The 27,719-nt window shown below is 36.4% G+C and overlaps 2 protein-coding genes and 1 long non-coding RNA gene across 5 annotated transcripts; 2 read left to right on the top strand and 1 right to left on the bottom strand.

The window, feature by feature from the left end:
- Nucleotides 1-1,158: 1,158 nt before the first annotated feature.
- On the bottom strand, nt 1,159-15,931 carry LOC124403816. The gene is made up of 4 exons (XR_006928956.1): nt 15,829-15,931; nt 15,607-15,710; nt 2,593-2,715; nt 1,159-1,297 (listed from the first exon to the last, which is right to left on the bottom strand). It is a non-coding gene; the product is annotated as an uncharacterized LOC124403816 (long non-coding RNA).
- LOC124403815 (protein rapunzel-like) lies at nt 1,977-11,298 on the top strand. Of its 3 annotated transcripts, XM_046877593.1 has the most exons (4): nt 2,147-2,335; nt 4,712-4,758; nt 7,162-7,262; nt 8,123-9,251. In XM_046877593.1, the coding sequence occupies exon 4, from the start codon at nt 8,176-8,178 to the stop codon at nt 8,851-8,853; it is 678 nt and encodes a 225-aa protein (XP_046733549.1). In that variant the 5' UTR covers nt 2,147-2,335; nt 4,712-4,758; nt 7,162-7,262; nt 8,123-8,175; the 3' UTR covers nt 8,854-9,251. The 3 variants fall into 3 exon arrangements, with proteins under 3 accessions (XP_046733551.1, XP_046733549.1, XP_046733548.1); XM_046877595.1 differs by lacking the exon at nt 7,162-7,262 and having other exon boundaries at nt 1,977-2,335; XM_046877592.1 differs by lacking the exons at nt 7,162-7,262; nt 8,123-9,251 and adding an exon at nt 9,735-11,298 and having other exon boundaries at nt 2,235-2,335.
- Nucleotides 15,916-18,497, top strand: LOC124403812 (protein rapunzel-like). The gene is made up of 2 exons (XM_046877589.1): nt 15,916-16,073; nt 16,613-18,497. Exon 2 carries the CDS (start codon nt 16,615-16,617, stop codon nt 17,779-17,781), a length of 1,167 nt encoding a protein of 388 aa, XP_046733545.1. The 5' UTR covers nt 15,916-16,073; nt 16,613-16,614; the 3' UTR covers nt 17,782-18,497.
- Nucleotides 18,498-27,719: the final 9,222 nt, after the last annotated feature.

Below are 27,719 nucleotides of genomic sequence, written 5' to 3'. Positions count from 1 at the left end.
GCAGTGTTGTTGCATCAGCAGTAAACCTATTTATTAATAAAGTGCATTATCTAAGGGCGGATACTGTGGCTCTATATTTATAAAAATCTCATTAAAAATTAATATCAGCTGCATTAAACTCATGCACACGTCTGCAATCACAGTATATGAAGTAAACATCAAGCTGTTTCCACTGAGGAAGCTAATTTGAATGTTGTTAACGGTTCATGTATCTGATAAACCAGTTAGGTAAGTATATAATAAAAAGGAGAAGAAGAAGTGTTAATGCCTCACAGCTCTGGGGTTGGGAATTCTGCCTCCACCCTGGGTTTCCTCCAGGCGTCCCATTTGTTCTCCTAAAGTCCAAAGACTGGGACTGATCAGCATTTCCAAATTGTCTGAAGTGTGTGTATGTGTGTGTGTGTGTGTGTGTGTGTGTGTGTGTGTGTGTGTGTGTGTGTGTGTTTGTGCTCTGAAATTGATTGGCATCTGTAAGACACATTTGCTATTCCACAATACAACATTTTTTTTCACCAGAACATATTGCCATACAACTGACCAGGTTGCTGTTATGATGATAAAGCAAAGTCTGGGGGTTTGAGGTGAACACTAAAGATCTCTGTGGGACTGGATCTGATCACTGCCTTAAACATTAAGCTGTTGTATTTCGTGAACGCGCATGTTTCTGGTAACATGAAGGTTCATTGAGGGGTTTAGAGCGCTATGGGCTTCTGATGCCAGATAGAGATTTTTAATTATTCATCCGGGTATGTTTTCTTTGTTGGGCATCTAAACGACTCGTTTCATCATTTCTGTTGTCTGTTAGAATGAACACGGACATTATATGCGGTTACACCATGTTGCGGGTGGGTTTGCGTTGCGCATGCGGTTGTTTAGCAGATGTTCACGCACCTGCTGCTTTATTTATTGCATGCTCTTTCTTGATGGTCGAAATAACGGGATCTTTTTTTTACAGCTCGAAAGTTCATGCACACACAGACACACTCAGGCTGGAGCTTACATTTAAGTATTTTTTCTGTTTACTGTGTTTAAGGGGGCTGAGGAGAGGGGAGGTATGGACGTATAGGCTGAAGGACATGTCCAGACTCGCACTTTCCTCTGATGTCCTTGGAATTCCACATACAGAAATGTCTGTCAGTGCTGTGCTTAAATACAAAAAAATGCTTCTATACATCCTGAAGAAGATCTTCCTGGAAATAAAGGTTTTGGATGTGGATCCTGACGCGCGCCATGATGCGTCAGCGCGCTGACATGTTCGATTCTTAATTCTTCACAGATAAATGAATCATATGTGCATCTGAAAACGGACAAAAAACATTATATAAAATATAAAAAATATCATAAATATAAAAATAAAAAAATATAAACGTATTTTACATTTTATATGCGCGTGTTTGCAGAAGTCGGGTGCGTGGTCATCACCCGCCCCACAATGCTTTCCATAATACACGATATAATCCTGCCCAATAAGTATCCCAGTCTTTCTGTTGTCTAAAATTAGTATTTTAAAATGTTTTTAAGCTAGTAACATATAATCTAGCATGGACTTATTGACTTTGAATGACATGGCGTCTTAACAAAACTGAACAATTAAATAGGATTTTAAATAAATATAAAAAAATATATTTTTGGCACAGATCAGCCCTGACGTCTAAAATCTCTTGTATGTTTGTTCTAAAAACATTTTGATATTTTGGAACGCAAATAAGTCTCTGTGCTGTGTTTGTTTGGAGTAATAATTAGGTATTTGTTTGTGGACGCACACCTGCACCTTTGGAGAGGCGCGTCAGTTCCTTATGGCTCCGTCTGTCTTAGTGGATATCTTATATTTCAGTGACCGTTTCTCTGGATTTATTTAATTAATATCTATATGAATAGCCCACTCTGAACTTATATTTGCCCCCAAGATAATTTATGGCTCTTTGGAACAAGTGGTAAAGCCAGACAGGCTCTCAATTAGCCCTTTGATAGTCTGTGCGCCTCCAGCTGTCTCCATAGAGCCAGTTGCCACTCTGTAGGGTCTATTTGACTGTTGGGAGACTGGAATATTCAAATGTGACTGGGGGAGGATGTGTACAGTCTAAGGCAAGAGCTGAATAATGGAGGGCTGAATATATAGATTTTTTTGTGGAGCAAGTGGTGGCTCATGCGTCTGTGGTTCCTAATGGGGTGATTTGCACCCACCAGGGTCTTCTATGGCATAGAAAATGGTATGGTCCATTATGAACACCCCTACACAGATCTGACATGGAAGTGGCCCTTTTGCAAGGATTGCTGGGAAGAAGAAGTGCACACGGATTTGGACTTTGAGGAGAGATATAGCTGCTGTGAAGAGGTAAGAAGAGCTGTCTTGGCCATTGCCTAGACTCCCAATGGATGGATGGGTTGATTGTGAGGTGTCATGAATCATATTTATGGCAAAGGATGTGATGTATTAGATTTTTATGGGCAGAAAAAAGAAAGGAGAGGACTTGGTATGAAGCACAAACAAGGAAATATGGAGAGGCTGCTAGGGGGCGCTATAGCTGAGCCAGGCAGAAAGGTGACTGGTTGCTCCACTGTGGAGGATATGTGCAAGTTTTCAGTACTCACAATATCAATAGGAAGGCCTTAAATTGTCTTGTCATATCCTCTTGAAGTAGTTCTTCAGGAGTTTTTTCTGTTCTTGGATCTTCTGGCCAATAGAAGTGCTAATATTAGCACTAGGGCTATGCCCTGTGAAAGGAGATTAAAAACAATCAAAAAAGGTACAATATAAAGAAGGAGAGGCTCTCAAACGGAATATATTTATGCAAATATCATCTCCTGTGCATTCTGTGTAACTTTGCTAGTCAAATAGTTGATATTTACTCCCTCTGTGTGTTTACAGGGAGATTTAAATATGGCCGCTCTCAAGAGTGAAAGCAGATTCATGTTGCTCACTTCCTCAATGGAGCCTCAGTCATGCTGCGTTTCATTCACTATTAAACTGTAACATTGTGTGGGATTTTTAAGGTTGTGACAAAGTGTCCAATACTGGACTAAATGCTTAATAATGAAACAATCACATTAAATAATGATTTTTAGGCCTAAATAAACACAATTTAAGAGAGAAAAAGCTTCAATCCTTTTTAAATTGTTGTGGATTTTGAGTGTGTGTGTGTGTGTGTGTGTGTGTGTGTGTGTGTTCAGATGCATGTAAACACTAATTTCTATGATCTAGTCTCTAAAAATATAAACCTTCAAGGATTTATTAAGTTTTAGAATATTTGAAAAAGTATAATTTTTTAAAATTAATATTACATATTATATATGTAAATATATATTGCTGATAATACTTTGTATATAAATTGAAGTGACCCCCACCTGAAGATAGATAAAATTTTGTGAATATTTGCAAAAAGCATCTAAATAATGTTTACTTTGGTCATGTAGTTTTTGTCTTCCATAAATATGATATAAATTTTTTTATTAAATGTATTTATTGAACCTAAGCATATTTTTAACCCTTTAATTGCTTAAAAATAGAAATTGGCTTGATTCCTGCAACTGAAAACTAGAGCGATTGTGCAATTCTGAACATTTATATATATTTATAGAAGAAATTGACTGTTATTAGTTCAGATATTTAAGGCAAAATGAGATCACTTTTTAATTCGTATCCAGATTCCAGGTAAAGAAGAGGTTAAATCTGATAATGAAACAATTTGAAATGATAAATTTTTTTAGCTTTTTTTTTAATTAATCCATTCATTAATTCATGGCTGTTTGGGAATCTGGGTTTGTAAATCACATTTGTATGTAGTGTTTAAAAGTGTCAGGGATGTAAAGGGTTACACTGGAGCTCAGGTGGCAGGATGTCTTTTGAGAATGTGATGTTTTTGGTCATAAATCGAAAAAGTGTAAATTAGCGCCCCCTATGGTTTTCTTGGGGAACCCTCATAGTGCGTTTAAGACTAGGCAAGCGCAAAAAAAACAAAAAAAAAACAAAAAATGGTAGTTGTAGTAATAGTGGAAATACAGGCTGAACAGATGCATATCGTGTCACAGATCTGCCCCTAGTGAAAAAGTGAGTAGGTGTGAGTCACATGACAAAGGCTACTGATTTTAGCCAATAAGCATAAATTATAAAGTCTGGTTTGGTACTCTGCTTACCAAACTTTGCCAAGCGTGGTCTGGGAGATGGATAATTGCAAACATTATGACACAAACACAAAGCATTATTCAACCTTAGAATGGAATCTACATTTTCAAGTTTTTATGAATTTCTTTTAGCTTCTGTGGAAAAGTATTTTTACTGCAGGCTTATCATTATAATATTTCCACAAACGCACGCAGTTCATTCATCACATTTTTTAAGTTTTTAGGTTCCTGTTTCTATTAGTAATGATGTAATTATATACAAACAGTTCAGTGTCTGCTCTGTTAGAGGAGTCTTCATATTTATATTAATTTTTCTTATTAAATCTATTCAAAAAATTGCTGATTCTGATTTTCCATGTCATTCTGATGCTAAATAATGCTTTTATTATGATTTTTTTTTTTTACTTAAAGTTCCTTTTAATTCATTATAGAAAAAAAGCCCTATAACCTGAGATTATAAGCACTTTTGTTTTGGTTCGCATTTTTATTCTGCTAATAAATAAATAAATAAATAAGAGCACTTCTGATTGTTTTATTCTTTATGAATTTTTTTTGTGATCTTTAATTCCTCCCTCTTGTTTTCTTGCAGAGGCTCTTCGTACCTGAGACGACACTATTTCCTTTGGACACTGCAACGTAAGGCCCTGCTTTTCCCACAAACCTGTTCTTAAAGCTTATTGATGAGATTCTTTAATCCTATTTACTGTCAAAGTTTTAATACCGATGTTAGAGCTCTTTATATGAAGTAAATATTAAGACACTGACATCCTCACAACGAACCAAGAGAAGTTATAACATTTGTTGTGAAGTTATGTCCCTTTTCTCATCCTGCAAGATGATCAGATTCACGTCAGGCGAAAATATCTCACGTTCACGGCGTAAAACATTGTATCGGCCCTCATATCTGTGCTCGTGATCGAATCACTGCAGCCTGGAAGCTTTTATACAGTGAATCTATTTAGCTGCATCAGGAAGTAAATAAACTCTAGGACTAGAAATCTAGTTTCTTGTTTATTCTTGAAAATAACTTTTTTGGCTCTCTGCCTTATGTTTCATAAAAAACAGCTCTCAGGAACCACTCAGTTTAAAAGTTTCTTCAATGGGAGACGTTACAGTTTTAAGTCTACAGAGTTTTTCAGAATTTGACATATAATATGCCACAGAATGGAAAAGTAATTGTGTGGAAATACATCATGAACAGATAAATATCGTGTCACAGACTTGCCCATAGTGAATATGTGCGTCGGTGTGCATCATATGACAAGTATGACTGTTTGATTTCAGTCATAAACAAATAATCAAGTCTACTCACATCTGTGCTTTCTGAACTTTGCCTTGTTTGGTCTTTCAGAGCGTTACCTTCACCCTCACAATGCAGAATACAAATTCAGTTTAAGAATTTTCTTTTCTTTTTGTTTCTGTTGATTATTATTATTATTATTATTTATTTTTGATCAATGACCAGTATTTATTAATCTTTTTATCATCACACAATGATTCAGTGATTGCATATGTATTTTCATAAACTCTTCCAGTAATAAATTCATTCATAATTTTCTTATGAATGAATTCCAGCATACCAGAAATTATTTCTTTTATATCTTTCACATAATTGGACATTGAGTTTTGATGCCTAAAGGCTTAGGGTTGGTCATTTCACTTTTAAGGTTTCTGTTTTGGTTTGAAGGAATAGTCAACATTTTATAGTCTTCAAGGGAATAAAAATCATAATTATTTTAATGAAATCTATTCTGAGATTTGCTGAAAATCTTATTTTTTTTATCTTTTTTTTTTCTGTATATTTTTTAATATCCGGTGTTAATTATCTCTCTGAGGAAACCTTTAAAAAGGTGCTACGTCCCAAAAAAAAAAAATGCCACAGAATGGAGCTCATGTTCATCGTAAACATCCATCCAGTCTAAAATCCTCTAACTACAGACCCAAAAAACAGTTCAACATAAAACTTTAGCTTTTCTGAGCTAAACATCAAACTTATCATTGTAATTGCAGCTGCAGTGTAACTTATTCTAATGTTATCAGCGTAAAATCTGATTTGGAATAAAATATTTTAATGGTAATGAATAATCAATCATGGTTCATTGAAATAAATTATCATATTTTTTATACGATGCAAGTCATTCGTGAAAGGGTTATTTTCTGTTGAGCTTTTATTTTAACAAGATTAATATCTTCCTTTTGGGGACTTTTGTCCTCTTTCAGGGCTGGACTAGTATTATTTTTGTTGTTATAGCATTTTTTTCCCCAAATAAAAACATATTTGAAATGCTGCTGTAGTGTAACACCATATAGCAACATCCTCTTTGAAAGTGTGAAGTTCTAATAGACCATGATGCACCATGTGCTGTGAATATTTAGAGACATCAAAGCTGAAATAAAAAGCCTCATGAAGAAGGTGATTGTTGTAATATCTCTCACTGTTCCATTCAATTTATCACACTGTCCCAATAACTCAAGTTTTACAACCACATCATATATACTCAAAACTAGAGTATAGAAAAGCCCCCAAACCTTTAAAGCGACCTACAGCTGTTTTTAAAGTGACCTACAGCTGTTATAAAGTGACTTACAGCTGTTTTAAACGGGCAGCTGAACAGAATTGGGTTGCAGTGTGAACAGTTGTAGAGCAGCTGCATATACAATGTGAACAGTGTTAAAGCTATTATACCACATTCCCCAATTGTCAGCTCTGCCTTTACTTTTTCAATAGAATTTTTTTTTTCCCTCTCACTTCTTTTTTTTTTTTTTTATCCGTATCTGGAAATACTAGTTCCCTTGGTATCCACTTCCTGAATTTCTTTCTGCTCATTTCTCATTACGCCCAGGTCTTTAAAGCATATATACATACTTTTGAATTGCTGCTAAACAACTGCAGCGAGAAGCGTGGCAGCCATTTTCTGAGCTGTAAGAAGGGACTGCGGAAGGGCTGCATTTTTTTCTCTCCCTTTTCCTCCCCTCCCTAACCCAATGAGCATTGCTCAGATATGAGTCACTCCCTCACCCTGGCCATATATATCACAGAGGCAGGGGCGGTCTCTCCAGCCTGACGCTCAGATAGTGGCTGCCTGCACGAAAAACACAGCAGCACCATTAGGAAGGGAACAGCTACAGACATTAAACAGGTAAGATCCTTAGCTTGGGCCCGTTTTCTCTTTTCCTGTACAATGATTTTAGTCAGTATGCCTCATATGAAACCATTTTGTAATGGCGTTTCATTGAGATACGATTGAGGGAGTCATTGTGTGGGTTGTTTTCATTTTAAGCTAACCAGTTTAGCCTGACAATGGGCAGAGCTTCAGTGCTAGATGCAGTTTCTATATTATGCAACAGCATAAACTTATGATGAAATTGTGCATTCTGGGGGTTTATTCTGTCTATAACTGTGCTTTTTCTTTTAATGTCGGCCTCTTGTCAAAGCAGAATGGATATTAAACCAGATTTTCCATAACTGGTTGTGGTTTGGCAATAACAGACCGATTGACAGCCTGTGATTCATTGTTGTATAAAAATCAATGACATGAACATTACATGAAAAGAGCTGTTGTTTACATTTTGTTTACGTGGCCAGTAGCCTTTATGATGCATTATTTAAATCCAGCGTTTTATAGAAATGTATACAGGCGTCCATAATGGCCTTCAGTTTGGTTTTTCATGCCCAACTTTAATAAATACTAAAATAATAGTCTGTATAGAATGGAATCAAATCTGGGGTCAGGTCATGGTCTATAAAGCTGATCCATAATGAGCAGCGTATTTTATTGGTACCTGCCACGTTCTCTCGTTCGTTGTTTCAGAACTGGACAGCAACCTACTAATCTGCATAGATGGCAATTAAAGTACGTGTTTAGATCAAGAAAATGAAGGGAGGAAGTGAGATCTTTTTAACAACTTGTTTAGTGAAAAGTGGCTCAGTTGTGTAGGTGTGTAGTTCCAGTTTGGTTTATTGACACATTGTTTCCTTCTTTTTTTTTTTTCTTTTCAGAATCAGGGGACCACAGGCTCAGTAGACATCAAGCCAGTGATCCACCTGCATACATGGCAGACAAGGAGCAAATCAAACAAACTGCAGCCAAGGTGCTGGGTTATGTGGAGAAAGTTTCCTCCTTTGCCTCCTCAATTGACCCACTGTTTGGCATCGTCACCTCACTGGTTGGTGTAGTAAGAAAAGGCCTGGTGGAAGATGAAGGCAATGTGCTGGATAAGGACTTCAAGCAGATTCATGACAAGCTGGAGAGCATCTCTGAGCAGAACAAGAAAACGCTGCGCCAAATCCGCATTGACGAAATCAACGAAACTTTCGGCAAATACGAGGAATACATCAAGCACCAATATGGTGCCTTGAACACCATGGTGGAGCGTATAAGAGCGAACCCCAATGATGGTGAGCGCTACATGGAAGATTTTAAGGATACCTATGAAAAGGACAAGAGCGACCTGAGCTTGGATGTGTTCTATCAAGGCATCAATGGAAGGAATAGAGTTTTTGGGAGGCCGTTGCTGACGGCTTATCTAGAGCACTGCGACAGGAACAGAAAGATCATGGAGGCGAGATGCGCTCATCTAGCTCACCTCTTCCAAATCGGCCTCATGTCACTGATGGCCTACTACGCAGTCACGGAGGATGACGAGGACGAGGTCAGGGAAAAGTGGGCTCAAAGGGTCATCGAAATTCAAACCAAGATGCAAGAAGTCCTGGATGAGTGTAGCGAGTAGGATGATACTAAATGCACTGAAAGGTTGTTAAACCACCGCTGTCTAAATTTCTACTGCTTTATAATAGAGACAAATATAAACACAATCAATGCTATTTATATTACGGGCAATAAGAAACTGGTTTCTTTCTATTCTTGTATTGTTTTCTATTTTGGCTTAGCACTTAAAATCTCTTCAAATGTTTTTTATTCACTTTAAACAGATTATGCAAAATATTATATGATATGAATCTAAATGTGTTGCTGAATGTAGAGTCAAACAAGCTGGACATTTTTGCACCAACATGTGTGTGTATCTTTTTTTATTCTGATTTTGGTCTCTTTTCTGATCCTTTGTAATTGTGGACCATACTGTTTTATTGTTTGTGCTAAAATAAATGTTTGACTTTTCCAAGTAAAGGCTTTGGTTTTATTGATGTTAGTTTACTGTCCCTTGATAGCATTTAGCAGTACTTTATTTTCTTGTCATAAAAGATTGAATAAGGAATGATGTTCTCAGCATATACTGACCTTCTTTTAAGGACATGTAGCTCACTCTGTGCATTTCAGCTACTCACCGCAAAGCAATATGCAAAGAAGTGTTTTGCATACGGTAGAGCACCGAAAGCTCCAAGCTTTACAATCGATCGCATTACGAGTAGTTTTCTAAAAGGATCCACTGTAAAATATTTCCTGTCTGTCAGCGTATGAGAGTTAATATAGAGTGCCTTAGATAACTTCATCCCCTTCAACTTCTTCACATTATATGAGGGTGAAATGATTTGAACTGGGATTCAATCAAATGAGAATCCAGGATCTGTATAATCTGTAAATTAATTTGGTTGAATACAAAGTGCTCTGTTTATTATATGGTTTAAATATATTTTTTTTTCTTCCAATCAGGCCAACGTTTCTGTTTTTTTGCCATGGCTGACATCGACATCTTAGAGGACCAAGACAAGCTGAAGCGAGGCCTGGTGAGGGTGCTGGAGTGTGTAGCTACCATCTCATCAGCAGCTGCTGTGGTGAATCCCATCTTTGGTGTTGCTGGCTCACTGATCCGTGTCGTCCTCCACCACGTGGATGATGAGGATATTCAAACTCTTCGCCGTGAGTTTGGCAGTGTGAACAAAGCCCTGGAAAGTATTTCAGAGCAGAACCGTGGTGTGTTGTGTCTGATCCAGAAGGAGACGTTGGACAAGCAGTACAGCGGCGTAGAGGTGAACTTGCGAAACCAGTTCCGTATGTTCATGAAGGTGGTGGAGGCACGGCCCGAGTACAAGAAGAGCAGGTGTGATGAATTTGAGGAAAGCTATGCCAACGACATGGGCGACCAAAACCTTCACACACTCTATGATGGTGTCATGGGCAAATCCAAGCTCTTCAGCCGGCCCATCCTCCAGGTCTACATGACTTACTCAAAAGGAGATCGTGGGGTGATGGAGCGCCTCTGCACACATCTCACCTACCTGTTCTGCATCGGCCTTATCGCTCTGATGGGTTACGCTGCCATCATCGGTGATGATGAGGAAGGTCTGATCGAGGAGTGGAGCAAGAACATGGAAGATGTACAAGAGAAGATGCAGGAGGCTCTCGGGAGGTGCAAGTGATTCCTTTCCCCAGACACACACACACACACACACACACAAATATATATGCTTCTGTAAAGGTCTTTGTGTCTTTTTGGTGCCTCACTTGTCCACCACTAATGTCTAAATACAATTTCTCTTTGAGATTCAGTTGTTTTAAAAACATTTTTTGGAGAAGTAAAAACCAAACCAACACTATTTTCAGTACAGTATACAGGTGGGTGTGGCCCACCCTTGGGTTTATAGCCATTTAAACTCTACAGCCCCAATATTTCATTTAGTTTATTATTCAATATCCTGAACAGATTCCTGCCTTTACCATATAATGTTGCACTTTCAGCTTTATGGTTAGTCTGAAGGTGCCAGAGGCTATAGCTGATTCTACATTCTACATAAACCGTGTGTGTGTGTGTGTGTGTGTGTGTGTGTGTGTGTGTGTGTGTGTGTGTGTGTGTGTGTGTGGTTCATGGTATTGTCACATTCACCCCCCAGTTATTTTCATAATTCAGTCATTCTGCAGCACTTCCTGCACTTTGGGAGGTTCTCCTACAGTATCAAAAGCATCTAAAACAAAGAATGTTGCATATTTTGTGTTGTGAAGACTAACGTCTTTATTTTTTTATTACTGGAACCCTACTTGGGTTTAAAACTTTGGATTCAAACATGGATTAATGAGGAATGCATACATAACTAACACTACATACCCATGACTTAACTGCATACCTTCACTCATATTACTGTAACATGTAAAACACTAAAGACCAACCTAAGCTTTATGAAAATATCCCTACAAACATCCCAAATTCATCGTCATCTACTTCTATAATCCGACCTGCAATCTGATCAAATTAGCATTGCATTATATATATATATATATATATATATATATATATATATATATATATATATATATATATATATAATATGGCTTTGTCTCCAATGCTATCTACTTCAAAATCCTTAAGAGAGAGAATGTAACGCTGTTAAATGTCTGCTACACTACACTACTGTTTTTTGTTCTGGAAAACTTGATCAAAGTTGAGGAGTTTTAAATGCATTTTTTTATTCTACTTTTTTTTTTTTTTTTTTATTTCTCACTAGTTGTTTTTTTTTTTAACAATTCTTTTCTCTCTCTATCTAAATTTTTTTTATTTCTTTTATTTACCTTTTTTTATTCGTACAGACCAAAACTAAACGATGCAGTTACATCCTATTCAATGTTCTGTCTCACATTCACAGCTGGTCATGTTTGATATATGAGAATCTGACTCGTATCTCTGTCAAATCACATTATGTACCTTCAGCATCGATTTAGAATAAACAGCTTAAAGTGCATGCTCTCTCTTTCACAGGATGTTTACTGAACCATTACTCCTTTACACCTATAACTTTACCTTGTATCAACGTTCACGTCTGTTCGATGAATCCATTACTCACTCTCTATTTCTTTCTCTTCCTCGCTATGCTTTTCTCTATGTGGGGTTAAATAATATGTGGAAACCGTAATGCTTATATACACTATACTTACAATCATCTATTATGCACTTTTGAAATGAGACCAGTTCGAGCTCTTTCAACGCATTAGCTCATTTTCTCTGCAAATAAAGTAATGAGAAATGCTTTGTGAACCAGAGGGGAATGAAAGAAATTGTGAAAATGAAAATGCTTTCCTGTTCTTTGATTGTGTTTTTTTAGTTGCTGAATAAAGTTGTATAGAAACTATGCACTACCAATAAAAAGATACTGTATAAATGCATAAAATGGCTTGGATGATTTTTCTACATGTACACATTGAAATCATTATCATTTGTCTGCACAAATGTGACAAGACTGAATATAATAAATCAGATTTTCTAGAGGGCAATAATAATAATAATTAATAATTTAATGTAAGGCAGCATTTTATTGCCGGACGACTTTAGACCGTCTACACAATACCTTGCCGCTAGATGTCGCCATTGTCTTTTCAACTACGGTATATGACAATATACTGTATAAAATATTTATAATATAAAACAAGACAGCCTTCTTTTTAACCTTAATGTCATTTAAATGTTGATTAATATAAAAAAAGAAAGTGTATTGCTATAAGGTTATATATTATAGGTTATTTAATATAGGTTATATAATAAGGTTATTTATTTTTCATGCAGAGAGGTCAGTAATTAAGAAACAGGATTTATTATTATTACCATCTTAAATTGTCAACAAAAATGCATTAGCCTGCTATATAAAAACTAGTGTTACAGCTATGCGGTCTTATTAAAATCCTTAACACCTCATTTTTCAGGCTTTAAATGAAGATTTATACTTAGGCTGTAAAAATGTTAAAATGATACCAGTGTATACAACATAAACATTTTATATTTGCAATAATACCTGGTTTGTTGAAGGGTTATTTGTTATTTATTATCTAATTTATCTCATGCAAATAGCAAATACTTTAAATTGTGTAAAACGTTGTCACTTGGTTTGCTTCCTCTGCTGCTGCTGATCTTAAATACATCTTTCAGCCACTAGAGGTCAGTAAAGATGACAAAATCTACATCACGTTTATTTTTATAAAAGTGAGCACTGACTACTTCAATCCATGGCTGAAGTTTAGGTCAATTTATGTGTGAACTTCAGCATGGTTCTTTCATGTTTGTATGTGATTAATCCAGATTCAAACCAAAACAAAACAATAAAACCCTTTCTGGTAGAAAGTGCACGGTGCCATGCCATGGACTGATGTATCATCCATCTTGCACTCTGTTAAATCCAGACCCATGATGATTTTAACCAGAATAAAACATATATGTGAGTGAATGATTAATATTTTATATAGAGTGCCAAGCTACATTCTGAGCTCAAGTTATTATTAGTTGTTAACTTATACTACAGATGTTAGTAATTGCTTTTTGACTTGTATAATTAAAAGACAAAATGTGACAATGTTTATCAAATAGATACATTTGAAATAAAAATACATAACTTTTCAGTTTTATTAAAAGCACCTACACCTTTCATCTTTTTTTTCACTGTATTGATTAAATAACACAGTCATTTTGAATGACAGGAAACAGGGAAAGAGAGAGTTCACTAAATGGAAACAAGCTTTTAACAGTTATTATCGTGGTCAATTATTTATATTTAAAAAGCAATTAAATGTTTTCTACCGAGGAAATGTAGCCTATGTACTGACCTCTAGTGGCACTGCCAACTTAAAGAAAAACTCTGTGCAAATACTTGAATTATTAATATTATAATGCTTTTCATAGCCCCTCTGGATGTTTGTCTCTGGTAAATTCCAGGACAGGGTGCATTTACATAAAGTGAGGACAATTTGTAGTGTACAAAACACAGCAAGCAATCTATACAAACATGTATATTTCATATAATTATTGAAGAACATCATACCATTTTCTATTTCTAATTGCTTTACATTAATGTAAAAAGTTGTGTGCTGTTTTTATCTTCACCTTTTATCCCAGCTTTTTTTTTTTTTAGGTTAATAAAAGTGTAAACTCCTCTATTCGGAAAATACTAAAATAAATATAACTATAAATATAACTGATTTGCAGCTATTTCTGCTACATGAAATTCCCAATGCATCTGTTACTATTTACAACAGTACAATTTTCACAAACTACTCATTTCTTTTCAGAATCAAAATACATACAGTGCAGGAGAGGTTTGTTAAATAAATTATAATTTTCAAAACATTTTTTTATAAATAATATTTAATGTTTTCCTTAAGATATATATTTCTTTGGGCACCTCATCATCAGCTTATAGTTTACATTAATGATTTGCCCTATTAAATTTCAAGGTCATGGTCCTCAAGTAATGTTGGCTTAATGAACTTGCTCCCAACAACAACCTTTTTAATCAGAATCAAAAACACAAATGATTTTCCAAACTACTTTTTCTTTACATAAAGAAATTTTATAAAAATACAAAAGTTATTCCTGGATTATATTCACAAATATATACTTTTATTAGTTGGAGATTTAAGTCAGGTTCATTAATAGCTATGTTGGTTCATCAACAAGCTCAGCCCCTGTTTTGTGTAATAGGATAAATGAATGTAAAATGTTTCCACAGTGTCACGTTTAGAAGTAAAACCTTTGCCAACTTCTGCTTAACTTTCAGACCCCTTTAGCAACATTATTCCAGATTTGATGCTATTGACAAACTATATGAACAGACCTTTGCGATTGACCTGATGCAGAACGTCAGCTACTGTAACATCACCACACTCGATTCACCAACAGTGCATAAAACAGAAAATCCTTCATGACAACTTGCCAGGGCTAATTACACAATGTCCCAAACGATTTCAGCCCGAAAACATTCAAAAACAACAAAGTAAAACCCACCCAAGCATTTTCACCACTCTTCAGACTCCTATAACATTCCTCACAAAGCGAGTAGAACAGGTTCATGGGGCCTCTCGGTAAGGATGGTTCAGCACACAAACCTATTGTAGTTCATTTGGAAGAGATAATGTGATTTTCTTCTGATGTTGGGTCTCAAAATGAAAATAAGATTTTCTAATGTTGATCCAAAAGACAAATCATTTTTCTAAAATTCCCATTTTAATTGATTAAGAGTCTCAAAACCTCTGGTGGTGTTCAAAATACTGGTCAGTATGATAGTAGGTGAAGAATCATCATGTCACAATTCTGAATCAAAAATCACTATTCTGATTATAAAGGATGATTGCTTAAATATTTACATATTTATACTCTGTGCCAAGCTTGAATACATTTCTCTTTACTGTGAGATGTGTCTTTATATGAGATTTATAATCCTATAGGTTCTGTTGAAGGTTTGTGTGCTTTTAATAAACCCAGGTCATGGGGATGAGACTCGATCCTGGAGCAGGTTAAATGAATAATTGAGGCGTGACCTTTCATGTGAACACAATGTTTAGAAAAGAATTCGGGTTGATTTTAATTCCTTCTGATCGATTCACCACTAAAATAGAACCAAGAGAGAAAAGGCAAGTCTTATAATAGTGTGTGTGTGTGTGTGTGTGTGTGTGTGTGTGTGTGTGTGTGTGTGTGTGTGTGTGTAGGCTTTCCAAATGTCTAACTCAAATGAAAAATGACTATGAGAAAATTCTATTAAAAACAAATCTGTAGGGAATTATGATGTCAGTTATCTGATATTTCTACATAAATATTTGAGAAAGCACTCACCTTTTATGATGCTGGGAATCTTGCCGACGTGAATGCACCCGGTGGATCTGATCAACATTACGCACCATGCGTAAATTTCCTCCTCTCCAAAGATCACGAAGCAGCTAAAAGAGATTGTTTCACATTTAAAAAAAAAAAAAAGAAAGAAAAAGAAAAAGGACAGGAATAAAAGTCAGGCATTGTGCTCTGTTCAGGTGTCAGAAAAACTGAATGAGGTTTTACCCGACTGTCACGAAGCGCTTTCCAAAAATGGCTCATGGCTCAACACGCACGACTCTCTCTCTCTCTCTCTCTCTCTCTCTCTCCACACTCTCTCCCTCTCTCTTTTTCCAGATGCATCAGTCCTCAGCCGATGCTTTAACAACATCACCCGACTAAATCTCAAAAACTTGAGGGACATTTGAAGATTTTGGAACCCCTCCCCAAAGACTCCTCCTGAAGCATTTCGGAATCTTCATCATTTGCAGGTATGAGTCTTTATATTTACACATTCTTTGCACTTTATTTTTTAATATTTTAAGGTGTGTCTCTTTGCAGGGCCCTTGAATCTTACCCTCAAAATCTGTAATCCATTCGATTCATATTGGTTCTCATTTGGGTTCTAATTAGGTTTTTTTTTGTTTTGTTTTTTTGAGTGAGCTATAAATAGCACATTTCCCAGCCTGCATGAAAGGTGGCCTTTCCATGCGTCATTTATTTGAATCTTTTTGTTTATGTGTGTTTATTATGAATACTGTTTGCTGATTTAGCAGTTTAGTTGATGTCTCCTGTTATATTGGTAATGTTTGCATATTTATAATATTCAGATTGATTTTACATCCATACCATTTAAAAAAAAAGCACCTTGAACAAACAAGTTGAGTTGTAATTAATATTTCCTGGTCTCTTCTTTGAGTATTATATCATGCCATCAAATAAAATCCCAATCTTGAGAATATTTTATTTAATATTTTGGTTTTCAGGACCGCATGTTCCTAATTGCCTTTGCTTGGTTGTTGATTTTTAGCCATGGCAAATCCACTGGAGAAATTGGTGGCAGAGAAGAAGAAATCCATTGAGGCTTTAATGGAGCTGTTGGAGAAAGGAGCTGAGGTCTTGGCTAGCACAGTGGGGGAGATGTTTCCCCTGTGTGAAGCTGCTGCTCCAGTCCTGAAGCTTGTTTTGGACAAAGTTGAAAGCAAGGAGGTGCTCTATGTCAAAGAGCAGTTCATAGTTGTGAAAAGTAGGCTTGATGTGATCTCGTCCCAGCTTGAAGACATCAACTGTGAGATACAGAAGGGAAATGTTGATAGTCAATACTTTTCCGTAGAGGAGAACCTACGCAACCTGTACCGCAAATATATTGACATCTTGAACGCCAAACCAGAGTTCCAGGAGGTCAAAAAAGATTTGTTCTTGAAACATTTTAGCAAGACAGGAGGTGAGAAAAACCTCTATATGCTGTATGACGGCCTGATGGGCAAAAACACGTTTGTAGAGCCCATCCTGGTGGTGGTGACGAAATATGTGGCCAGGAACAGAAGAGTCCTAGAAGACTACTGTGTCCGGATGAAGGAACTCTTCTGCTTGGGGTTGATCGTCTTGCTAGGGTATTGTGCCCTTACTCAAGGGGAGGATATAGAACAGGAGAAAATCTCTGAATGGAGCGAGAGAATCCAGGAGGTTGAGATAAAGATGAAGGAAGTTATTGAAGAATGTGTGCAGTCATTTTCAGAGCAGGCACACCTGGATGTCAAGAGGCTAGTCCAGGAAAAAGAGGGAGAGAGTATCGAAGAATTCCCCCAGGAGCTGCTCAGTTTTTTGGAAAAGAAATATGATTGGATCCGTTGGTCTGTTCGCATTATTAACCCCTTGGTCAACAACGACGACAAACATGAGTATGTAAAAGGACAGAATTGTTTTGATGTGCTGCAGGGTAAAAACACTAAAGTAGTCGTGTCCTACTCCAACAATCCACAGCCTCTTCTCAAGGACAACATCCAGCAGCTGATGGACGGTCCTGCTAAGAAGGAAAAACCCAAAGCTGTGGTGGAGATTCTGGAGAATCAGCTGCCTGGTTTTATGATCCAAGCTGTCAGTAATAATAAACAGAGTTTTGCAGCTTGGAACTTTCCAAAAGACTGCCATTATTGGGAGCGACACAAAAAAGTGTCCGTCTGTGTGCATTCAGATTAGTAACGAGGCCAACAAATCAAATTATATACCTTATCGATATGTATATCACATATCTGTAAAACCATAGCCTTTAGCCAGACATAAATTGAAATGCCATTTAAACAGATACTAACCTATATTCATTATATTAATTGTAGCCAAATAACCAAAAAGTCTTAATCTAAATGTCTGTAGTTAACCACAGCATGCACTTTGGCATTACATTAGCCACCCCTTATAAATGCAAGATTTCTTAAACATCTGTTTTTAAATCTAAATCAGTCTTGACCTATAGTGAACACCATACTTTGGTTAAAATTGAGTTTTAGTGTAAACATATGAGAATCAAGAACCCTATATAGAACATTAACATAACACAGTAACATAAGACAACAGAATGCATAGTACTAGTAAACTATGATCCTGTGATTATCCTGTACTTGGATACTAGTTTACATATTTTGACAGTTTTATACTGCAATGCATTCAGAATTTATGTGTACATTGGCGATTTTCCACACTATGCATAGCTTTTCGACATTACATACGCCTGCCAAAATGCTGCCCTATATATTCTGTGCAAAACTGCTGCCTCAGGATTTCCTGCATACCCCCGAAAGACAGTATAAAAGATGTCGTCTATGAAAAGATCCATGAGATTCCACTTTCAGTCGAATTTTTCTTTTTCTACTGCAAATCCTGGCCTGATTAAAAGAATAAAAGTGTACCCTGGGGAATTCTGCAGTCTGTGTTCTTTCATCATAAGACAAAAAAAACTCACAATGGGCTTAATCGAATCAGCATAAGTTCAGAAACAGATCTGCTGTAAGCACACACCAGAATGATATATACGGTAAAGATAATTGCGTTTTCTGTTTCCTGTTGTTACACAATATCACGATTAACAAACCGTGATATTGGACACGTAGTGGACACGTACACCACTCAAAGTTACGTTTAATTTAATTACAGGATTTTTCACACAAGTCAGCAGTTCTCATCATGCAGGTCTGTTGGTGCAGAGCAGATGAGGTCTAGAATGTTGAAGTCAGCTCAATAAAGTTGGACATTAAGCAGGCTGGGATGGCGAGCTAGGGAACCATCCATCATTCCCACCATAAAAAAAAAGCTAAAATAAAGGCTTAAGCCAGCATGATTGTAAATCAATACAACCAAAACAACAGACTTAAGTCTTAATTGTGTGCTGTGCAAAGTCAAGGTCATTTTTGTTAAAATGATAAATAAAAATAGTGTTTAAATATGTTACTAAGGAATTAATAAATGTAAATTTCTGGGTTTTTATTAGTGTTATTGTGGTATATTTGAGTGTGGTTTATTTTTTCACACAGAGACTTAATATAGTCTTCCATAATGCATGGACTATACAATCTCAGCTTTATTGTATTAGGATGTTAAACAATTCATACTTTTCCTTCCGAGCAGAAACCCAAAGCTCAGCCTGTGGAAACTCTTGTATTCATTAGTGGTTGAGTGGCTTCTGTCCTGGTTGGCGCTATTGATCTGGAAAGCTATTATCTCCGATAAAGGTTTTGCTGTGGCTTATTTTAAGCCTCAATGTCATTGCAGAGAAACCTGCAGTTTTCTGATCCACCTGAACAATTATTGCACATCATCCTTCCTCATTTAGGCGCGATGAATGTCTTCTGTTCTAAAGCCAGATGGCGCTATTCGCACATTTATTTGCAGAAAGTGCTTTTCTCTCTGTGTGCTTGTGCAACTTTGTGTGTCCCTCAAGGACTTTACGACTTCCTCTAAGAGTACGTGGGTGTTTCTATTTAAAATGTTTAATAATATATGAAGGATGTAACACAGAACGAGAAATACTCTTCAGATCTTTGTACGGACTCTTCTCCAGAGCCGGCCTCCTCCAGGAAGAGATATCAGCCAATATCAATATTTCATAAACAAATGAGTGATTTTACGTCGGCTAGCATTAGAGCACTGCTAGAGGAGGTCGATCAATCCCAGGATGCCTCAGTCCGGCTGCATCTGCCAATCGCAGCCAGAGCTAATGACATTACCCATCAGTCAAAGTGGACCATCGACCCACTCACTACTCCCTAAGTGGCCTGATCTGATAAAAAGCATTAAAACATTTGTTCAGTGACACACAGCAGCTCACCGTGAACAGCCATACAGATAGGCTTTAAGATGTCTGGTATATTTTTTTTTTCCAGAGGTATCATATGTTCAAAGTTTTCACATTTCACATAAAATGCATACATGCTTAAAATCTGTGTTTTTCTAAACAATACAATATGTAATAGGTAAAAATCTGAATTTGTTTCAATAAGCAGGAATGCTGCAAAAACGGCTTAGAGGACAAACGTGGACTACAAAGGTCTGAAGGATCAAAACAATACATCTGCTTCAAATTATGCAAACACTAAATTTTGTATTATCTTGGCGAATTGTGGTGGATCGCTTACAGCCGTTAAAGTATGTAAATTGATTTTAAAAAATTGATATTGTGGTGATGTGAGCTGACTTGACACCTTAACACCTTCTGTTAACACCTTGAATTTGATTATTTCACTACAACAGCATACTGCTGTGTTTTATTTTTGGACCCCCAGATGAAGATCTCTTCTGAGACCACCCAGTGTAACTGCAGATGGTTTCACATGAACAGACTAAAGATCTTTTACATTACTGAGCAAAGTTAAGAACTATAAATATAGATTTGGATTGTAAATAATATCTGCTACAACAGACATGAACAAACTTATATTTACATCTGAACAGTTGATAACCTCAATGATGATCCTATTCTAATGAATGCAAACACAGGTGTGGCTGGGTTCTCTTTTGAGTCTGGTTCCTGTTAAGGTTTCTTCCTGATGCCACCACAGGGAGTTGTCAATACTGGCTCGCTCTTTTGGGGAAAGCTTATAGGGAATTATTTATAAATTAAACATTCAAAAAGTATATTCGTAATATATTTTCTTCTGTAAAGCTGCGTTGAGACAATGTCCAAATGGTATGCAGTCGAATGAATCAAACTGAATTTTAATTTAACTTATATAAATGCAGTTAGCATACACTCTTATCTATATAGGTTTTGTTTCTTTCACCCATGAAACAACACAGTTCCCGTTATCGCTTTTGCTATAGAACAATTATCTTGCAAAGAAAATGCAAAAGAAAAGGAAAGTGAAAAGTCCTCTGCCCTGAAGACCTTCCTGTGGAGGGGGATTTTACAGTTACAGCATTCCCTCTGACTGTTACAAAGCTCTAAACCTGGAGACTCCCTACATGCATGTTATATAAATATACACAGCAAAACTTAATGTCAACATTTATGGGTTTTTTTTTCCCTCCAGATTGGCATAATGTGTAGCGTCCATCATATGAGTTGTAATGATGAATTCAGCAGCACTGTAAAGTAAAAACGATTTGATGACAGATCTTTTTAAATATTAAAATTAAATTAAAATGTTAAATATCTATTACCATAAAATAAAAAAAAAGAGATGATCATGGTCAATATGACCATTGCTTTTGCTTATAGCAGTGAATTGGAAGGCTGAGGCTTGTATTTAAAAGTCCACAGAATGGTGTGTGCATACGCTTGCAGTCTTCTCGCTTAGCAATCTCATCATCGTTCACAGTCTGCATCCTTCGACCACGTCAGCACAGTGGAATCTCTCTCTCTCTCTCTCTCTCTCTCTCTCTCTCTGCCTCACTCCCACACATTCTCACGATAAGATAAGCCTCGTCTTTCCCTTCTGTTGACTCCAAACACAGTGAGAGTCTGCTGTGTTGTAATATATCAGCCTGCCATGTAGCTCTTCGCTGATCTCTCTCACAACACACACACACACCCACCACAATCTCACACACCACAATCCTATTCAATCCATCAGTGCAAACAGTGGAGCGCCTGAAATTTGGAAACCTTTAATAAAATCAAGTCAAAGCTATAAAGCAATCAAGCAGAGGGTGAATTTCCTGGGGGAAGGCGATTTTGTTTTTGCTGCTATTGTTCAAAGTGATGTATCACATGCATATCATATATCATGTGCATTGATTGTGGTAGTCTGTGATATATCATGTAGACATACAACTTTGGAAAACATGGGCAAAAATCTCTCCCTTAGGGAGTATTTGGTTTCTTGATCAGAAAGAGTTTCAAACAGAAGAGATCGAGAATTACACAACAAACCCCTGGAAACAGAGATTCTGAAAAACTGTGACCCATGCTACAGTCTGAAGAGGTTCCATTTATTACAAAAATTAAAAATGATTTTGGTTTAGCAGAGCCGACACTTAACCTCAAAAGTGATCTGTAGTCAAATGAGGCAGCAAAATTAGGTGTCCTGTTCTGAGAACATTTAATTATGACATCCTCTGGTTTCTGAGCCCCCAGAGGCACTGTTCACTATTTCATTCATAACTTAGAAGATTTCAGTCAGAGAGAGAGAGAGAGAGAGGGGAAGAAAGAGAGAGAGAGAGAGAGAGAGAGAGAGAGAGAGAGAGAGAGAGAGAGAGAGAAAGAGGAGAAAAGAGAGAGAGAAAGAGAGAGAAAGGATGGAAATGAAAGTCCGGAAGCATTCTAAAAAGGATTTGAGTGTAAACAATGTTTCTAAGATTTTAATTGCCGGTCATTCTCTAATAAGCCACTAGCAAGTTGTGCCAGAAATAAACAGATAGAGGAGCCATGGCTAACAGCTATACAGATTGATTAATTTCATGCCTCACTATAAAGTGCAGTGAAGTGCACAGAGCATGAACTAATGGCTTTTACACGGTGAGTAGTGCACTATGTACCAGATTGGGAGCCATCTTGGATTTGCCCCATGAGAATGATCTTTTTACTTGACCAAACTAAAGTTAAAACGGAAATAGGTTTTTCTAAAAATAGAATGGAGGTGCTATTAACCAAGAGAATGCTCTACTCTAAAGTAGTGCTCTTTATCACCTAAATGTACTGGTTTTTGTGAGTAGACTTGTGTTTAACATTTGTGGAAGGAGTCTCCGGTTTTAGCGCTCCATGGGAAAACCTTCAGTACAGAGGAATTTATGCTTGACATGACAAGCCATAGTTTTCATCTTTTCTAACTTCAAGAGATAGAAAAAACCCTTATATATTGTTGAGAGAATGACTGTTTGTAGCTGCTGTAGCATAAGTGATAACAGGAAGTTGTTTGTTTTGTTTAGTGTGTAATTATTCAATGTCTAACACATTCTAAAAAGATTTTAAGACCTGGCAAATGATTTTTGGAAGTTTCCAGTTATAAAATTAGCCTCGTACTTACAGATTAAATGCTTGTTCTCTTACATATTGAGGTAGTCACTCATGACCTTGGTCTTCCACTAAACACAAGAAACATCCTTCAGAGAACAGCTTACAGACACAACACTGTTTTTTTTCTTGTTTTGTTTCGAGAAACTGCATTTGATATCCTTAAAACCTTTTTAGAGGAGAACACTAAAAAGCAAGAAGCTTCAGTTCAATGACAGACGATCATAAATCACATTGACCTCCACTGCTCAAAGAAAGGTGGCATTTAATTATAAACGTTAAAAACAAGGGCCTTCACCTTGAATCAGTGTCTGCATTGTAATTATGTTTGCTGTGACTATGAGGTTTGTCTGTTTACAAGTAAAAATGGGTTTAGACAGAACCAGAGTGAAATCACAGTCCAGCACATACTGTACATCAGGTGAATTTGTGTTCCAATAGCAAACAATCATATCACTGGTGGAGGGCTTGTCTGTCTGTTTTGGTCTTACCATAGAGACGAGAAGCATACTGATCAGGACAAGCGTCCAACAAGCATTATCCATGAAAAAAATGTACTCATTTGCTACTGAATCATGAGGTCAATTATTATTATTATTATTATTATTATTATTATTATTATTATATAATATTATAAAATAATTTAAATAAAAGACAGTACTGTTTTTTGTACTGTAGTGTTTTACTGTTTCTCCATGCCAGGATGAGTTGTTTTAACACTGGAAATCACAGTAAGATTTTGGAATTCACGTAGCACATTTGGCAGTAAAGTTGACATTTTAAACCAAACATCTGTTCTCTGTTTTTTTGCTTTTTTCTTACAAGATTTGCATAACCATTTGGAGTAGAATCTATTTAAAATATTGCCCATAGTGCAGTAACTTCCACTTTAAACCAGAGGAATCAGGAAACTCACATCTGTCATCAAATCATTATTTCCCTGGCGAGGTCACTGGAACATGATGGACCATAGGGTTGTTTTTTTGGCTCACACCCACATTTAAGTGTCAAATACACACACACACACACACACACACACACACACACACACACACACACTCATGCACGCTTTGCAAACTCCACAAATGTAAGCGTGTTTTGAGGCAACATGAACAGTGCCACAGAGTCAAATAAAGTGGGAAAAAAAAAAGAATAAAATCAACATTTAATTTCCAAACCTTCCAAATCAAATTAGTTCATTCCCATGTCTTTGCACATGCATCAGTAGCAATATGTATTTACAAAGATTTACATGACATTTTACATCCCCTTTTTTTAAATAGCTAGGGGTCAAAATTATAACAAAGTTTGCAATTTTCCAGTGTTACTTCAACTCAGAATGTGGAAAAAAAAATGAAACTAGCCTTCACTTAATTCAGTCATGAGAAACAGTGTTCATTGCATTTCAGACACATTTTTCAATTGTAATATTTAATTCACTGTTCACACTTTTATGGACACCTTAATCCTGGAATGGTCTAGTTTGAAAGTAGCTCAGAAAACTGCCACTTCTTCCCTAGTTCCAAAATAGCTGAGGTTAGCATAAAAACATTTGTATTAACTTGTTAGGTGAATTATAACTATTGGTACTATAGGTGGTAGAACTATAGGTGGTTTATGTGTTTTTTAGACGGAAGAAGAGACGAAAGGAATTTATGCTTGACATTCATTTAACTTGTTTAGACACATAGTCTGGACAAAGTCATTGATTTTTTTGTCAGTCAGTTGTGACCAGTGTTGGACAGTAACAGTAGACAGTAAATGTAATTCGTTACAGTATTTAAGTAGCGTTTTCACGTATCTGTATTACTGTATTTACATTTGCTTACTTTAAGTTACATACTGTATCTTTACTACATTTCAGTATCAGATATATTTTTACTGAACCACATTTTGCGACATTTCATTTTATTTATGAGGATAAAAACGGTTGAGCATGCAGCAAGCCACCAATCGGAGTCGAGCGCGTGCTCTGTTTTGATTGGCGATTGGTGTATCTAATGATCACCAACATACATTTCAGCATCAGTTCAACAGCAGGTAGAACATTTTGTGAGGAATAAATGATGATAAAAACTCCAGACCTGAACTCGCTGACCCAACACATGCGGCCTCAATTGCATTATTTATTTTAAGCAGTTTTTTGGGCTCATGCTAATTTTAATATCAGTGAGAGTTTGACTCATTAATATCAGTTTATTAATAGATTGGTGTGCTGAGAGTAGCAGAGTCTTTTCACATATAACGAGTTGATTAAACAAGAGGCTTGTGACAAAAATGATAATAGGAACATTGTAGACATAATAAATCATAGTACTTTGGATACTTATGTACATTTTACTCAATTCAAGGTTTAAAGGAACAATTTTACTTTTACTGGAGTCACATTTTACTGAGTATCACCACGGTTTATGAGAAACCACAAAAATAAATACAAAATTATTTAAAATAATTAACTAAATAAATCTGTCCATTGTTTTGACGTATATTGACAGAATATTTTACATATTTTACTTTGTTTTGTTTTTTGATTTCAGACTGTGTTTACTGAGTTTGTTCATCATGTGACCTTTATATTTTCCCATTTTGAATCTGACTGGCAGTCATTTTGAATTTTGCCCTGCAGCCAAAATGCCGTCATCATTGCTGTCTGATAATATAAACTAAAAACCTCAAGTACCCTGATCGTCAGTCACTCATTTACGATTTCACAAAACCCCAATCTTTGTAGAAGAAAGTACAAAACTACCAAATATGTGAAAGTGTCACTTTAAAAAAAGAAAAGAGGAAAGAAAGCAAAAGCACTAAATTGGTGAAAATAGTTACATTAGTACCTTGTTCCTCTTTGGGTTGTACATGAACCAGAGGAAACCGTAAAATCCACATCTGTCATTAAATCAGTATTTCTCTGGGGTGTCTGGTGTTTCACCTCTCATCCCCTGAATTGCCATGAGCCATCTTCTGATTCAGTGCACTGGAAACAGCTGCATATCACACTGTCGGTTTATAAAAGAAGTTTCCAGGATGTAGCTCAGTTTCAGCTAAAAGTACATGAACATTATTAGCATTAGAAGACTTTTTTTGGTAATGATGTAATATACAGTAAGGAAAGAATCGTGTTTTACGGACATACCCGTGCTGTATAGTGTTTTTTTTAGTTTTTGTGTTGGTTCTATGGTTGGAGGAATCAACATCTATTCTGGGAATACCTCGAATAAAATATACAAATTACAGATACAATTGGAGTTACTGTTACTCTCTTGAAGTTGATTATTTTCCAATACCAGCATTTCCTGAAATGAGTTTATTCCTGTTACTCCACAGCAATTTGCCACAGCTAATATTAATGGAACTTATTAAACAATTTCACATCATAAGCTTAATAGGTACGTTTAATGTCATGGAACCTCCGTGAAACTAATTACTTCCTATTATCACTTTTTCTAATAGCAGCTATTAACAATGGTTCCCTCAACAAATGACTAATAATCTCCCAGACAACAAGACAAACTGGAGTGTCACACTGTCTGTGCCTGTGTACAGTCAGATATATTCTATCTATAAAGTATGACTTTTTCCACCTAACCGAAAAAAAAAAAAGAAAGAAAATGCCCTAAGCAATGCACAGTCACTCTTTATCTATAGCCAAAAATTCCACTTAATATAATATATTTTGTTTGATACCTCAACAGTTATTAAAATGTCACTCGAAGCAGTAACTGATAATGTACTTAAGTGAAAGAGGGTCTGAGGTCAAGTGCTGCATGCTGTCCGTGGTCAATAGATGTAGCATCAGCATGTTTAACACTAATACTGATGTGTTTCATTCAGCGGAAAAATGTAAATACCAGACATTTTTATGACATTCTTATTTATTATCCTAATTCTACTACCTTTTTGCCTTCAGTGCTGTAATGATATGGTTGAGTGAGGTATATTTTTACTTAATTACAGTACTTCAGGAAATATTTTGCCTGTTAAATCTCATGCACATATCAGTTAAATTGAGTTTAAATGGTATACACACAAGCCACAAAATACCAAAAAAAACCTGGGCTCCAACACATAACACCCTTACTTGTCTGGCTCACCTTGCTAATCTGGTAACAATTACAGTAACAGCTTTTCCATTGAATGGATTCAATAAAGATGAATGCTGCTGATGAAGCTGCTCTATAAAACCTGCTCTAAGATCAAAGCATTTCTTTGGAGTTGACAAAATGTTGTCTAGTTAAATAGTTTTTGTGTTTTTATTGGGAAACACCCATTGTGTTTGCGTAATACTGTTTACTCTGGATGCTTGGCATGGAAAGTCTGAATAATTTTAGACCTATACGGTAATTTTTAATACGGATGATAGTCTTTCTTGGTGAATCTGCTTTAAAGATGCAGAAAGGAGCCGAACACGGAGAATAGAAGGGTGGAGAATGTAAGCTTTCTCCACCCATCACACCACATACTATTACGGTACTGTGAGAGTGTCCTTGTGCTTTGGCCTCGATCAGGCTAGCATAGTGCGAGATCTCGCAGCGACACGACGAAGAAAAACGCTAGCAATATTAACCGACTATTGCTATGGTTTGGATCTTAATAGTGCACTAAAATGATTTGCTTCTTTTCCTTTTAATTTAGTAGCGCCTCTAGCAAAGTGGGTCACAAGAAGTGCACAAAGGCTCTCGGTCAGCCTCCATGA

Source organism: Silurus meridionalis, chromosome 21, assembly GCF_014805685.1.
Source record: "Silurus meridionalis isolate SWU-2019-XX chromosome 21, ASM1480568v1, whole genome shotgun sequence".
NCBI lineage: Eukaryota > Metazoa > Chordata > Actinopteri > Siluriformes > Siluridae > Silurus > Silurus meridionalis.
The sequence above is the reverse complement of the archived record's forward strand: the minus strand, read 5'-3'. Positions and strand labels throughout refer to the sequence as shown.

Bases quoted from the DNA above. Each gene is read 5' to 3' on its own strand.
- LOC124403812 (XM_046877589.1), top strand. From the start codon at position 16,615: ATGGCAAATCCACTGGAGAAATTGGTGGCAGAGAAGAAGAAATCCATT.
- LOC124403815 (XM_046877592.1), top strand. From the start codon at position 9,758: ATGGCTGACATCGACATCTTAGAGGACCAAGACAAGCTGAAGCGAGGC.